Source organism: Salvelinus alpinus, chromosome 13 (genome assembly GCF_045679555.1).
Source record: "Salvelinus alpinus chromosome 13, SLU_Salpinus.1, whole genome shotgun sequence".
NCBI lineage: Eukaryota > Metazoa > Chordata > Actinopteri > Salmoniformes > Salmonidae > Salvelinus > Salvelinus alpinus.
The window spans coordinates 10038454-10050600 of NC_092098.1; the positions used below are offsets into that span (position 1 = coordinate 10038454).

The 12147-nt window shown below is 42.1% G+C and overlaps 1 protein-coding gene across 4 annotated transcripts; it reads left to right on the forward strand.

Moving 5' to 3' along the window:
• The first annotated feature begins 1140 nt into the window (after nucleotides 1-1140).
• On the forward strand, nucleotides 1141-11632 carry LOC139537003 (pyruvate dehydrogenase E1 component subunit alpha, mitochondrial-like). Of its 4 annotated transcripts, XM_071337786.1 has the most exons (13): nucleotides 1141-1296; nucleotides 2010-2030; nucleotides 2883-3773; nucleotides 4381-4449; nucleotides 4541-4714; nucleotides 4835-4961; nucleotides 6186-6277; nucleotides 6436-6528; nucleotides 6634-6789; nucleotides 6873-6944; nucleotides 7049-7116; nucleotides 10119-10227; nucleotides 10409-11632. In XM_071337786.1, the coding sequence occupies exons 1-13, from the start codon at nucleotides 1240-1242 to the stop codon at nucleotides 10571-10573; spliced, it is 2094 nt and encodes a 697-aa protein (XP_071193887.1). In that variant the 5' UTR covers nucleotides 1141-1239; the 3' UTR covers nucleotides 10574-11632. The 4 variants fall into 4 exon arrangements, with proteins under 4 accessions (XP_071193887.1, XP_071193888.1, XP_071193890.1 ...); XM_071337787.1 differs by lacking the exons at nucleotides 10119-10227; nucleotides 10409-11632 and adding an exon at nucleotides 7425-7540; XM_071337788.1 differs by lacking the exon at nucleotides 2883-3773 and having other exon boundaries at nucleotides 1169-1296.
• Nucleotides 11633-12147: the final 515 nt, after the last annotated feature.

Genomic DNA, 12147 nt, shown 5'->3' on the forward strand with positions numbered 1-12147 from the left:
AAGCATGCTTTTTCTGCTCCGCAGACACACAAAAAGCATAAGACCACTTCTTGTGACTCTCATCCATAACACATTATCCTCCAACGCATCCCAGATTTTCCTTGAGACGTCAAACGGATACCACAGGTAGCATTGATCCAAAACCCTAACTTTGACAAAAAACGAGTCTAGAGTAGGCTTGGATTTCCCCACAACTTTACTTATATTGTTTCCTTTATTTTTTATCACTGTAACCCACTCATTCAGACTCTCTGTGCTCTCATCTTTACCCGATGCGCCATTGGTTTCAAACAGAACATCCGTTTCCACCCTCTTTCTCTCCAAGAACTACAAATGCATGCTGGGGGTGCTCTTATTCCATGAGCACACGTGGTTTTGACCTCGATTGAACCCTTTCCAGGGGTACTTGCCCTTTCTCTAGTGTGTGATAAGGATTGATTTGGCTATATAAAACTATATAAAAACAATGTGATGAAAGCATTAAGCTATTTCCTATTTTGTTGTGGCTCAGTCGGCAGAGCATGGTGCTTACAAAGCCAAGGGATGTGGGTTCAATTCCCGCTGGGGCCACCCATATGTAAATAAAAAAAATAAAAAACATATGTATAAAGTTGCATTTGGAAAAAGGTGTCTGTTAAATGGCATATATTATTATAATTCTAAAGGGTCCCTACAATAAAATGTATATTGTGTTACTAATGCTTAAGAGGGATGTGAAGGATGTATTGTAAGTATTTGAAATACACTTACTTATCCAATTGAATCCTCTGAAGGTCCTTGTTTAAACAGTCTAAACCAGTTTATGTATCGTCCTTTTGACTATAAGTACTTGCTTCGTATGCAGTAATTCATTTTGCAATCTAATGCTTGAAGAGGAAATCTGCTTTATTTTACCTAGCTATAGCTACCCCTATGCTCTTGCCCTATCTCTAAACTGTGCATTTAGAAGGGTCGGTGTTATCCTGAATCCGTGGAACGTCCCTGCCGCAAACCTAGCGTGTCCCCGGGAACCCAATTGGTGCACGTTTTGGGTTTCGCCCTAACACCACACAGCAGATTCAAATGATCAAAGTTTGAATATTTTTTTTCCAGCAAAGTATAAGGGAGTTATACTCCAGTCTACTAGGTGGCAGTAATGCAACATTTATTGGATGCCATCGCCGTTTAACCTCATCGAAGAAGACAGGCAGCGGAGGGGAGAAACGTTCTGGAACTGCAGGTCGGTGGCAGCACGATAGTATGCAAAAGATGCTGACAATAATCTCCAACGTGCTGAGGGGTAGTGCAAGCAGAAATGTAAGTATTGTTTCTGTATAGTACTTTAGTATAGGATACAAAGGACTGCATGCCCTTTTCTTAAACAAGACCGGCTGCTGTCCTGACCTTGCTAGACAGCAAGGCCCCAATTCGTACGCGTACCGGGGTAACGTTAGCTTGCCTGGCTTTAGATACACATAGGACTGTGGTCTAGCTGTAGTTAAGTTAACCTGCTAACTAAGATCCTAGGGAATCACATTAAAGGCCTACGTTACCGGTACTTTATCTAGTTAGCTAACTAGCCAATCGTTTACCTAGCTGGAGCTCCTTACCTCCAGCAGCATCATCATCAAAGGCAGTCTAATAACGTTAGATGCGAGAGCGTCTCCTCATATCACATCATTGGTTGTTTTTGTTTCTGTGCCACAATGTCCGCTATTAATCAAGATACCCAATGGTAAGGTCTTAATGACGTGAAAAAGCTTCTGACGGAAGTGTCAGTATGATGAGAGAGGATCAGTGTTATGAAGGTAATCACAGGGAACTAAAAATGTGTGCTTGGCTGGCCTGGCTACCATGGATAACACAACTCAAACATTTGATGTGGCACATGATTGTCTGAATTTTCTCTTTTCATGTCTGACAATATAACCATGTGATTCTCTAATTGATCTTTTTATCCATTGATGTTTTTCTCCTTGTGTTCTCTCACTTTTCCCCTCTGGTTCTCTCTCCTATTGGCTGCCTTATAGGGAGCCCAGGTTGTGTCAGAGGTAAGATGTGGTTTTACTGACGTAAGGGTGATACAATCCCTGTAAGGGTGATACAATCCCTGTAAGGGTGATACAAAACCCTGTGACGCATGACTCTGTTTTGCACTCCAGCTTTATTTCAAATGATTTATTTCCCTTTCACATGGTATGTGCCATACTTTCACTCAATGATTTTAGTTTGTGACCACTGGTGAATACTTTTTTTTTTTTGTCCATTTCCAGCATCCTTCAACATTGTATTTACCCAACCCACCACTAGAAAAACAGTTTATTTAATTTTCTTTTTAAGCAATCATGCTTTACCATCTTCTAATCCCTCATCTTGTTGCTTTTTGAAAATTAAAAGCTATTAATTCTCACATGCACACAGACCTATCTCATATAGCTTCTAGCTAGACCTACTTATTTCACATTGGATAGTGGTGTCAGAGCTAACAGGCTAGCGCAGATGCTTTGGCTAAGCCAAATGTGGTCTGATTGGTAGGTACTGCTTATTTTATGTTGTGAGTGGAAAGTTGTTTGGTTAGTAAGTTTAGTGCAGAGAATGTGGTGTAGAACTAGCCAATTTTTCTTTAGGTCTGAGTCTTTTTTAAAGGGCTTTAATTGGTGCAGTAGTTATGTGGAATAACATATATATTTTTTTAATCGTATTCCTGATGAAACAAAGAACTCAGATGATGCACTTTTTAAGTGTTGAATAGCTTTTTTTAGTGTTGAACTGGATCAACACCTTCAGAACAACCAAAATACCTTTAGCTGTTTGAGCTGGAATAGTTAACTGCTGCTGCTTTCAGACCTCTCAGTGGGTGTTGACTCTGCAGTGACTTATCTGCCTGGCTCTTCTCTCCCCAGTCCTCCATGCGCAGGGCTGTTTTGCAGCTGCTGGCAGTCCAGGGGCAGTATGCTGACATAACCTCTCCACCAGATCCAGCACTACGACCCTACAAGCCAGACACAGATTTATACTCCATCTCACACAGTCCTCCAGCAGACAATTTCAAAAGACCAAAGACTGATCTAACATTTACTGAAATAGACCCCAGTGCTGTACTGACCACAGAACGTACATTTGACAGCAGACTAATACCTGAAGAAGAACCCCTAGAAGTCACTCTAGTCGATCCGTCCCCTGTCTTTAACAGTAAACCTGAAGAGGAGTTATTTGACACTGACAAACCATTTGCAGATCTATCACTTCACCACGTGATAAATACGGAACCGCCAGTCTCTGAGTTATCCGTATCAGAGCAACCAAATCTAATCTCACCAGAACTCTTCGCAACTGGCCTGACTGTTTCAGAAGCAGAACCCTTGGCAGATACCGCCTTGACTGTTTCAGAATTACCTTTATCCGAACCATTTGTGAGTACAAACCCATTTATTCCAGAATCAAACTCATCTGAACGGTCAGCTGCTATGGCCTCTCAAGTATCAGAATTGACTTTACCAGAGCCTCCATTAACCTCTGATGCACCTATCATAGCCCACTCTTCAACACAAGCAGAAATGGACTTTGACCAACTAACGCTAGAAATATCATCACCAGAACGACCTCTAAACACAGACCAAACGACTCAGGAATTAAACCCACCCGAACCTGACAACAGTACAAACAGCCACACTTCCATATCTGAGCCTCAGCTGGCAGAGAGGAGCCAGAATACAGACATAATGTTGCTTTCACGCCCTGAGATCGCCCTCAGCCTGACTGAAGACGCTCCTTTACCAGAGCCACAGCTTGCTGTGAGTACTGGCAGCCCCCCTGTCTCTTACACTCCTCCCCTCACCACTACTCATGCTTTTACAGTACACTGCATGCCCTTATGCACAGGTGCAGCGATCCACCTGTTTTCTCACACGAAGGCTAAGCACATGGTGTGGTGATCACTGTTTCCCTAGAGTGCTTGAATTGACTGACTGTGCGAACCTGCTCACCCCAAAATGATCTCTATTCATATTTGGTCTACAACACTATGTTCTCTTTCTCCATTAAACATTCACATTTGAACACACATTAGATTTTCCCAAGGTGAATACAGTGTTCTGGATATGTCCGTTTTCAGCCGGCGAGGCATTCTTGTTAGTTGATTGGTTCAGTGTTTGAGACAGTGACTTTTCACTGGCGATCTCGGTGACAAGGGAGTGTTTATTCACGCTAGTTGTGGTGTGTGGATCAACCTCGGGAAGTGTAGCTATGTTTTGTCTCAAGGTTGTTCACTCCACCGTTTCTCACTGTTTGGGTCTGTCCTCCTGGCTTGCCCAACTGCAGATCTTGCAAAGTATATTTGTGATGTCTGGTAAAAGGTACGCGTGGAGTGCAACCTCTCAATGTCCTCTGTTTTTATTTTAGGCCGCCAGCATGGTGGCGTCGTCACGTTCATATGCTGATTTCACTCCTGAGGCCACCTTCGACATAAAGGTAAGACAAATAAAAAGTCTTTAAATTATTTTAATTTTTTTAGCTGATAGTCACTTTTCGCCTTGATCTCATTGTGTGCTCCCTCCTATAGAAAGTTGACCTTCATCGTCTGGAGGAGGGCCCACCCCTGACGGCCACTCTGACCCGGGAGGAGGGGCTGAAGTACTACCGCACCATGCAGACAATAAGACGCATGGAGCTGAAGGCAGATCAGCTGTACAAGCAGAAGATCATCAGAGGCTTTTGTCACCTGTATGATGGCCAGGTTAGATTGCACACAATCACTCATGTATTGTATAAGCAAACGTACCGTCTCGCATGAACACGCAGACGCACTTCATTCAAATATAAACGCTCTGAGATTCTGTTTGTCATTCTATGATAGGAAGCCTGTGCGGTTGGCATTGAGGGGGGTATCACCCTGTCAGATCACCTGATTACTGCATACCGCGCCCATGGCTACACCCTCACCAGGGGCGGGACCGTCAGGGAGATCATGGCTGAGCTCACTGGTGAGTGGACTTGACTCAATCCAATCGATAACTCTAATAGTGCTGAACGATTACTGCTTTTTGAGGTCTGTTTGATTATTAGGGAATAACGGGTTTCGATTTAAAACCAAATATACATTTTTTTACATTTACATTAAATGCATTATTAAACAATGATTAGAGATTTTTTAGGGAAATGCCAAAGCTAGAAATGGTGAACATTAAATTGCCACAAATTCCATTGTCTTAGTCAGGTCCATATAGGGGGAGGAGGAAATTACTATTAAATAATAAAATATCAGTTCTGTGTATGACTTAGTTTTATGACTTCATAATTTCTCATTCCTAAATCATCTCATCTGCTCAGACAGTAGCAGCCAGCCAGACAACCATTTAACATTCTGTGTTCTGCTCATACTGTGCTGTCTTTAGTCATCCTATTTAGCTAGGCTAGCCTGCCTAAGTATGCTGCATAGTTGTCTGATTAAATAATTTTACTAGTTCTTCAAAGTAGATGAGGCATACTTTCAAACTTTCTATCCCTCTCTCGTTGCGTACATTACTCTCTCATGCAGCGGCGTATGCTATCTGTGTGTATCTAATCTAACATAGGAGGCGTAAAAGTGTATCCATCTGTGTCCGAGCCGGAAAAGAACAGGCTCAATGGATTATGGTCATTGTAGTTAATTACCACGGTTCTGTGCTGAACTAGGTTGAATATTTGGGTCATAAAAACAACTCCCTTCAGCCCAGCATCCCATTTTAGATCTTTACTTCATTTTTCTCGTCACTTATTTGAATTATCTGTATAGAAACAGAGCATTGGGCTCAACCCCAATAACTAAATGGAATTAAAGTAATTGAAACTGTCAGTCAATTATTTGATTAATAACCCCCCCAAAAAACAAACATTTGGGCTCCCGAGTGGCGCAGCGGTCTAATGCACTACTTCTCGGTGCAAGAGGTGTCACTATAGTCCCTGGTTCGATTCCATGCTGTATCACATCCGCCCATGCTTGGGAGTCCCATAGGGCGGCTCACAATTGGCCCAGCGTCATCCGGGGTAGGCCGTCATTGTAAATAAGAATTTGTTCTTAACTGACTTGCCTAGTTAAATAAATAATCGCTTAGCACCAAGAGCTAATCATTGTACTTTGCACCTCTGATTTTGTCTTCCAAACCATTCAAACACCTTTTTCACTCATTGTTTTCTTCCCTCATTTCTTCCCTTGCTGTCTCACTAAGGTCGTAGAGGAGGCATTGCTAAGGGTAAAGGAGGCTCTATGCACATGTACACTAAAAACTTCTATGGAGGCAATGGCATTGTGGGAGCTCAGGTAATTCACAAAGGCCTAGCATTATTCATTTATCTTAGATTTGAAAGAATCCCATTTTATTTCCTTTTTAAACCTCATAATTTGTCTAAGCTGTATATCCCATTCAAAGATGGTGGATTCTCCTTCTCAAATATAACACCTGCCTAATCCCCCCTCAGGTACCGCTGGGAGCCGGTGTAGCCCTGGCCTGTAAGTATCTGGGCAATGACCAGCTGTGTGTCAGTCTCTATGGTGATGGAGCAGCCAACCAGGTTTGACATGCTTCTTGAAACCTGCATGCATTGAACATATGAAGGACAATCACTTCAAGTTTAGATCTGAGCCCAACTGTTGACTGAATTTGTATTAATCCACAGGGTCAGATATTTGAGACCTATAACATGTCGTCTCTTTGGAAGTTGCCCATCATCTTCATCTGTGAGAACAACCAATATGGCATGGGCACATCAGTAGAGCGCTCTTCTGCCAGCACCGAATACTACAAGAGAGGAGACTACATTCCTGGCCTCAGGGTAGACAGCTAACTAATACATTCACGCTTCTGTACAACTTACATTTCTTGAGTTTAAGAATGACATTTTGTATCTGTATCCAGGTGGATGGGATGGATGTCCTGTGTGTTAGAGAGGCCACCAAGTTTGCAGCTGATCACTGCCGATCTGGAAAGGTGAGCATCAACCTTACAGTATGTAGGGTTGTTAATTTTGTGTCTGTGTGTACTGTGTACAGGTTTGTGTGTTAAGTCTGTTTCTCTGCTCCACCTGTGTTCAGGGCCCTATCCTCATGGAGCTCCAGACCTACCGTTACCATGGACACAGCATGAGCGATCCTGGCGTCAGGTAAAAGTCCACAGCTCCACTGAGTATACCAATGACTCAAGTGCTTCCCACAGTGCCAAGTTGGCTGGATGTCCTTTGGGTGGAGGACCATTCTGTATACACACGGGAAACTGTTGAGTGTGAAAAACCCAGCAGCATTGCAGTTCTTGACACAAACTGGTGCGCCGGGCACCTACTACCATACCCCGTTCAAAGGCACTTATATTTAGACTTGCCCGTTCACCCTCTGAATGGCACACATACACAATCCATGTCTCAGTTGTCTTGAGGCTTGAAAATCCTTCTTTAACCGGTCTCCTCCCCTTCAGGTTTGACATGAAGTGGATTTCCACTGACTGAAGTGGATTTAACAAGTGACATCAATAAGGGATCATTTCTTTCACCTGGTCAGTCTATGTAATGGGAACAGCAGGTGTTCTTAATGTTTTGTATACTCTATTGTTCTTATTGGATTAGTAGATTACTATTGTAGATTATTACCTACCTATCTGTTATTTTCTCTGGAGAAGTTATTTGAACTCCCATCAGTAAACAGGTTTCCATCCAACCATTTAATGCGGATGATTTACCTGGCGCATAAAAACAGCCACGACAGGACTAATGGAAACAGGAAATGTCGGTTAAAATTCATAAATGTCGACAATTTGTTTGTTCGACATGGTGGGATCTTTTTGTCGGTAAAATTAGTTACGTGAGAAATGGAGGTGGAAGCGCCTTTATGCACAAATATTGATAATGGCCACAAGTCACACAATGATATGTTACGTTATAGGCCTACCACCACCACGCGGAAAAGCATGACAGTTTATAGGTAGATGAAATAAATTAATATGAACTTCACATGGTGGTTAAGTGCAATGATCAAGCAAATCCAAATGGCTAAATATCAAGGGTAGACTATTTGATTGCTGGTGACATGATTATTGCTGCTTGCTGCCAATTTATCAAATAAATTGGTCTTGTTCTTATCCATATCTCATCATATAACCTGTCCACTTTATCAGCAAACTTGTCTAGGAAGCATGCGCCAAAACAAGATTGGGCAAGTTTTCTGTTTAACAGTTTTGGGGGTTAAGGCCCTTGGGAACGTAATCTGGCCATGATAACAAGATAGGTTAGTCTATCTAGCTAACATGGGCTAGTAGTTGATCAACTGAAGATTTCTGACAGTTTATTAATTACTCTCTCTGGTCTGTCGGTGAATGACAGTGGGGAAACTGCCCATATAAATGTAGAAATTGCACCGTGTTCATTCTACTAGTATAACTCTCAACATCAATAAATTGAAAGCCCTATTGAGTTCCTACATTTATTTATTTTAATTACCCCGTTTTGGGTCTGTGGTCCGTCAGTTTAGTATGGCTGGCATAGTATAACGTTACTGTAAGACAAAAACCACCTCATTTCTGAGATTAGGATGATTGTGCGAACGGTCGCATTTCTCATGCGGCCAACCTCCAGTGTGCACCAGCAGGGCAAAATATGTGCTTTGATTGAAACAAAATACAGGCATGCTACAGTTTGTTAACGTGGTAACACCATCTGCTTTTTTAATGCACTGTACATAATTTGAAACAACACTGTACATAACTAAGAAGATCTACACGCCTATTCCCATGTAGCTGACTGAGATCAAATGGTCGGCATGCATATGCTGCATGGACGCTTCACTGGTAAAACCTGACGAATTATCATTCACAATTGACAGTGAGAAATGTGAAGGGAGGGTTACTACAAAAAATGTGGTTAAATTAGAGGTAAAGAAACGCAGAACGTGATACTGATCTTTCCATGGGATCCGTCAGAACTGGGCGATTACCTACAGTTCCGCAGCCATGGCCATAAAAAAAAAAGATGACTAATATTTGGCACATGGGAACTGAACCACAAAGGTCTGGGTGGATATTGTCATTTATCGGCATAGTAACCAACCCCCACCTCGCGACCTCAACTGTTCAGACCCCTCTTGTGGTGGGGAGAGATTTGCCATTTTAAAGATAACTTATTGCAATTCTACACATTTTGCCATGTCTTGTGTGTTCATATGATACCGGAGTGACTCAACAAACTCAATGGGGGGGGGGGTCAAGCCCACTGGCCACGTAATCCGGCCATGATAAGATTTAGATAAGTTAGACTAACCAGCTATCTAGCGAACATGGGAAAGTATTTGATCATCTGGACATTTGAGTGTCTGGCATAGTATGCTTTTATTTAACCTTTATGTAACCAAGTAGGCCAGTTGAGAACAAGTTCTCATTCACAACTGCGACCTGGCCAAGAAAACAAAGCAGTGTGACAAAAACAACAACAGAGTTACACATAAATAAAATCTGTATACGGTGTGTGCAAATGTAATAAGATTAGGGAGGTAAGGCAAATAGGCCATAGTGGCGAAATAATTACAATTGAGTAATTAAACACTAGAGTGATGTGCAGAAGATGAATGTGCAAGTAAAGATACTGGGGTGCTAAGGAGCAAAAAAATAAATAACATGGGATGAGGTAGTTGGGTGGGCTGTGTACAGGTGCAATGATCGGTAAGCTGCTCTTGACAGCTGATGCTTAAAGTTAGTGAGGGAGATGAGGCTTCAGTGATATGTTACTGTAAGGGGGGAGGGGGGTAGAACTGGGGGGTTACATACAGATCTGCAGCCATGGCCTTTTTTGGGAACATAACCGCAAAAATGCTTTATGTGCACGTCATCACACACAGCCTTTTCTTCACAACAAATCAGTTTGATGGAAACACCTCTGGTGGGAAAATGTGCATATTGATTTTATGCAGAATTAAAAAAATAATAATAATCTCCAAATATTTGCATAGAAATCTGAAACCAATTGGATGGAAACCTAGTGCTGACCTACCAGGGATTCAACAGCTAGTCTTTCAGTGCTCTAATATATTGCTACCCCTGCACTCTGTCCCCCAGTAGCCTCCTCCCTGCATTATCATAGCTGCCATAGTGACACTGCATACCCCTACCCCGCTCTTTCCTTAGCTACCGCACACGTGAGGAGATCCAGGAGGTCCGTAGTAAGAGCGACCCCATCTCCATGCTGAAGGACCGTATGCTCAGCAACAACATGGCTAGCATAGAGGAGCTCAAGGTGATTCTCAAATATTCACTAATATACTGGCCATTCGACGCAGTATATACATAGTCAAAGATTCAGATCTTTGACTAAGTTTGAAAAATGCATGATTGACGCATTGTAAATAGTTACAGCTGACAAAAGCATGTCTTGGAGGATGTAATGACCAAACTTCACTTGTCCCGTATGTGTGCAGGAGATTGATATTGCGGTGAGGAAAGAGATTGAAGATGCTGCACAATTTGCCACCACAGACCCCGAGCCCCCTCTGGATGACCTGTGTAGCCACATCTTCGCCAATGATCAGCCCTTTGAAGTGCGTGGGGCCACCCCATGGACCAAGCTGACGTCGACCAGCTAAAGGCTCTTGTGCCCCACCCCTTTGTCTCCTAGGCCCTTCCCCTGTGCTCCATCAATGCACTTATCTTTTCACACATCACATTCCTCATCTCAGCCAACGGCCTTCATGGATTCTAATCTTCTTTGCCTACCTCCCCACACACACATCCTCATCCCGTGTCAAGAACAACTTATGCCACACATTTATTTTCCATTGACCCTCTGCCAGAGCCCTAATCCAAACACTCCACACCCAAAAAGAGTGCCGACTGGTGTCATACCTCATTGACTAACTCTGATTCATTCCTACTTGCAGTGCTCATGCCACACTATTGGCTCTTGTCTTTTCTGTTGAAAGGCCACTTAAAACACAGCAGAGAAGTAAGAAGAGCCTTTCATTATCCTACTCCAAATGTTGTTCTGAGTCTGGTGACATGGACCAATTGTCCTTAACATTACTGGCATAATTATCCCTATTTGATTAGTGTTTTCTTCTTCCCTATCCAAATATAAGATTAAATAAAGAGATTTATGTTGGGATGTTAACATTTTTATTTATTTTGCCAAATCAAACCTGTGCTTGTGGGATCTTGTCTGTGTTTGGAAGATGTCTTTAGGCTGCGTGTCACTCGTAGCCGAGCACAAACACTGCAGATCCACATGAACAGAGGCTGAGTCTGTACATTGTGGTGTGATGCTTCAGATAGATTATTGAATACTGCTGACTTCATGCCTTCACTGTGTTGTCAGTCATACACCATTTTTGTAGACGCTCTCCTTCTAAATCATAATGCTCTCTAGTTCCCTAAAATGTTTTGTTCTAATCAGCCTCATATTTATTGCCAAATGTGTTTTGTATCTAACGTACCAGTACTCAAACTAGAACTGCTTCAAGCAGGAATAGGAAATGCCTCTCTTGGGAGTCTTGGTGATCAACAATGGTCAGACTACAAAACAGTGGGGCACTACACAGGGATCTGTCCTGGTTTTCCCCCCAGAGGTGACGAGATCAGGAAGTGTATGTGCTCTGTTATTGTCTTTGTATAGTCTATCAAAACAAATAAACTATGAAAGAAACTAATTAACTTGTTTTGGGCTTTGTGTGAATGTGTGGTCCCCTGGCTCAGTTGGTAGAGCACAGCGCTTACAACGGCGTGATTGTGTGTTTGATTCCCACTGGGACCACCCATACAAAAATGCATGCATAAATGTTGCTTTTGATAAGTCTGCTAAATGGCATATGCCTTTAAGAGCAAGGGATAAAGTATGTATGTGTATATAGTTAAAGGTTAAATGTAATAAATGTGTATATATATATATAGTACCAGTCAAAAGTTGACACCTACTCATTCAAGGGTTTCTTTATTTTTTACATTGTAGAATAATAGTGAAGAAGTCAACTGAAATGACACACATGGAATCATGTACTAATCAAAAGTGTTAAACAAATCCAAAATATATTTGAGATTACTCAAAGTAGCCACCCTTTGCCTTGACAGCTTTACACACTCTTGGTATTCTCAATTTTTTTTATTTTACCTTTATTTAACTAAAGTCAAGTCAGTTAAGAACAAATTCTTATTTTCAATGATGGCC

What these genes read in the sequence shown, in the direction of transcription:
- LOC139537003 (XM_071337786.1), top strand. Translation starts at nt 1,240, where the DNA reads ATGCAAAAGATGCTGACAATAATCTCCAACGTGCTGAGGGGTAGTGCA. An exon ending in ACTACATTCCTGGCCTCAGG is followed by an intron (nt 6,790 to 6,872) that starts GTAGACAGCTAA and finishes ATCTGTATCCAG; the next exon opens with GTGGATGGGATGGATGTCCT. An exon ending in CTAGCATAGAGGAGCTCAAG is followed by an intron (nt 10,228 to 10,408) that starts GTGATTCTCAAA and finishes GTATGTGTGCAG; the next exon opens with GAGATTGATATTGCGGTGAG.